Source organism: Amphimedon queenslandica, unplaced genomic scaffold (genome assembly GCF_000090795.2).
Source record: "Amphimedon queenslandica unplaced genomic scaffold, v1.1 AMPQUscaffold_7994_Cont20059, whole genome shotgun sequence".
NCBI lineage: Eukaryota > Metazoa > Porifera > Demospongiae > Haplosclerida > Niphatidae > Amphimedon > Amphimedon queenslandica.
Genome location: NW_003551726.1, coordinates 1 through 2,310, shown reverse-complemented (window position 1 = coordinate 2,310; position 2,310 = coordinate 1). Strand labels below are relative to the sequence as shown.

The 2,310-nt window shown below is 37.5% G+C and overlaps 1 protein-coding gene across 1 annotated transcript; it reads left to right on the top strand.

The window, feature by feature from the left end:
- The first annotated feature begins 191 nt into the window (after nt 1-191).
- Nucleotides 192-2,115, top strand: LOC100639172 (ATP-dependent DNA helicase Q-like SIM). The gene is made up of 2 exons (XM_003391593.2): nt 192-696; nt 744-2,115. Exons 1-2 carry the CDS (start codon nt 197-199, stop codon nt 1,570-1,572), a joined length of 1,329 nt encoding a protein of 442 aa, XP_003391641.1. The 5' UTR covers nt 192-196; the 3' UTR covers nt 1,573-2,115.
- The last annotated feature ends 195 nt before the right edge of the window (nt 2,116-2,310 follow it).

Genomic DNA, 2,310 nt, shown 5'->3' with positions numbered 1-2,310 from the left:
ACAGTGTAGTCTCGTGCCCCGCCCCTTCGCTTTTGGAGGAAGGGTCTGGGGACACTCAAGGCTTTTCTGTTGCCTTGCGCTGGAATGTTGGCGCACCAATCAAATTGATCGAGCCACGTGCAACACCACCTGTCATGTGATAGTCACATGATTTTGGGTAAGGGCGGGGCAGGAGTCTTAGATTTTGAGCCGCAAAATGGCGTCTCGAACTGGTGGTAATGTTCGAACTGCTATTAAGGCCTGTGCACAACGTTTAAGCTACAGAGAAGCAAAGAAAGAACAGCAAGAGGCTATTATAAAGTTTGTAGTTGAAGGTCAAGATGTTTTTGTCTGCCTCCCAACTGGATTTGGCAAATCTATGTGCTTTTTATGTATACCAGTCCTAGTGGACATCATAACTGGAAAAAGTTCAGCCTGGTCAGTGATTGTGATAGTTAGCCCTCTGGTAGCTCTCATGAATGATCAGGTAACAACTCTTAATAAGAAGGGCCTCAATGCAGTCAGTATTGTAGCTGATAACACTCATCATAGTGGTGATGATCAGTCTGCAGTTGTGAGGGGAGATTTTCAGTACATTTTCACCACACCAGAAATCCTTCTATGCAGTAAAGATTGGATAAATGTTTTCCAGAGTCCGTCATTTGTTGAAAGATTGGTAGGTGTTATCATAGATGAAGCACATTGTGTTAAAAAATGGTAAGTTAATATACATGTTTTAGCAATTTTAATTCTTGATTATGTAGGGGCAGCGACTTTCGTAAGGAGTACAGCAAGTTAGGTGAACTTCGTGGATTTTTTCCTCCTAAAGTCCACATCATGGCTCTTACTGCAACAGCTTCTGCAGCATCTCGAAAAGAGATTATTAAGGTGCTTGGTATGCTGAAACCTCATATGATAATCCGATGTCCTAATAAGCCAAATATTAAATTAGTTGTTGAGGAGATGAGGGATGATGGCCTTGATGAGGTAATGAAACCATTGGTTGAAGAACTGAAGCGTAAGAGAACTGATATGGACAAGACGATAATATTTTGCCGTAGCTATAAAGATTGTGCGTCTTTGTACTTTTACTGTAAGGATGAACTTAAGGACAGTTTTACTGACCCCCCAGGCTATCCTAATGTATCCAAGTTTAGAATGGTTGACATGTTTTCAGCCTGCAACTCATCAGTTATAAAGAATCAGATTGTGGCAAGTTTCTCATCTCCTAATAGTCGCTTACGAATTGTAATTGCCACTGTTGCCTTTGGTATGGGCATTGATTGTCCGAATATAAGGCAAGTAATTCACTGGAGTCCACCTTCAGATATCGAAGCATATATACAAGAGATTGGTCGTGCTGGGAGAGATGGTAAAATGGCCTATGCAACACTATTATACTCCAAGAAGAATATTTCTTTACCCTTTATGGACAGTTCAATGGTTGTGTATTGTCGTAATAACAACACTTGCAGGAGAGATCTACTTTTCAGAGACTTTGATTATACTAGAGATGAGGATATTACTGGCTGTAACTGTTGTGATCTCTGTACCATGATATGTGAATGTTCACATTGTTCTATTTTTGATTGATTACAGTATTTAATATCATGTTGCAGATTACATGTGCATATTATGTTTATAATTATTATTATTTTTTTTATTTATCCATTCATCAATCATCATCCGACTTTCTCTCTTCATTCCTTAGTTCCTTTCTCGATGTAATTTATTGTTAGTAATCAAGATCATTATAATAATTATACAATAAATTTAATCATGTGATTATAAATAAATATTTTTATAAATCAAAAATTTTTAGAACTATTAACATTAGCGATGCAAAAGTTTATATAGTTGATCCTTTAACCAGATTATTATGTCTTCATTTTTAATACTCCCCACTCTGTTGCTCTTAAATGATTTTACTTCACTATGTTTCCTATTAGGCCTGTTTTCAAACACATCAGCTTTTCTTAACTCCTCTAAAACAGAGTTTAAATCACGAACAGATGAACGAGATGTGTGCCACCCTGACTCTATTTGTATGCCTGTTGTGAGGTCATAGTTGTTTCTGATTTCAATCAGTTGTCGTAAGCATAATCCCACACGTTTAATTGTATTCTCTGCCACATTTGCTCCAAGATGTGATATGGAAGTCTTTAATTCACGGTTCAAATGTTCCATATGCAGATCCATTGCGATATTCTTGCCCCGTTTTCCATGTACATTAATGGTCCTGCTCCAAAGTAACTGATGTCTCATTCTTTCACTAAATAGATATTCATATTGAAAAGAGTAATGTTGCAGCCTGGATAGCATACTTGCGTT

Excerpts from the sequence above, each read along its gene's own strand:
- LOC100639172 (XM_003391593.2), top strand. The coding sequence starts at position 197 with ATGGCGTCTCGAACTGGTGGTAATGTTCGAACTGCTATTAAGGCCTGT. Across the intron at positions 697-743 it reads GCACATTGTGTTAAAAAATG|GGGCAGCGACTTTCGTAAGG; the intron begins GTAAGTTAATAT and ends TTGATTATGTAG.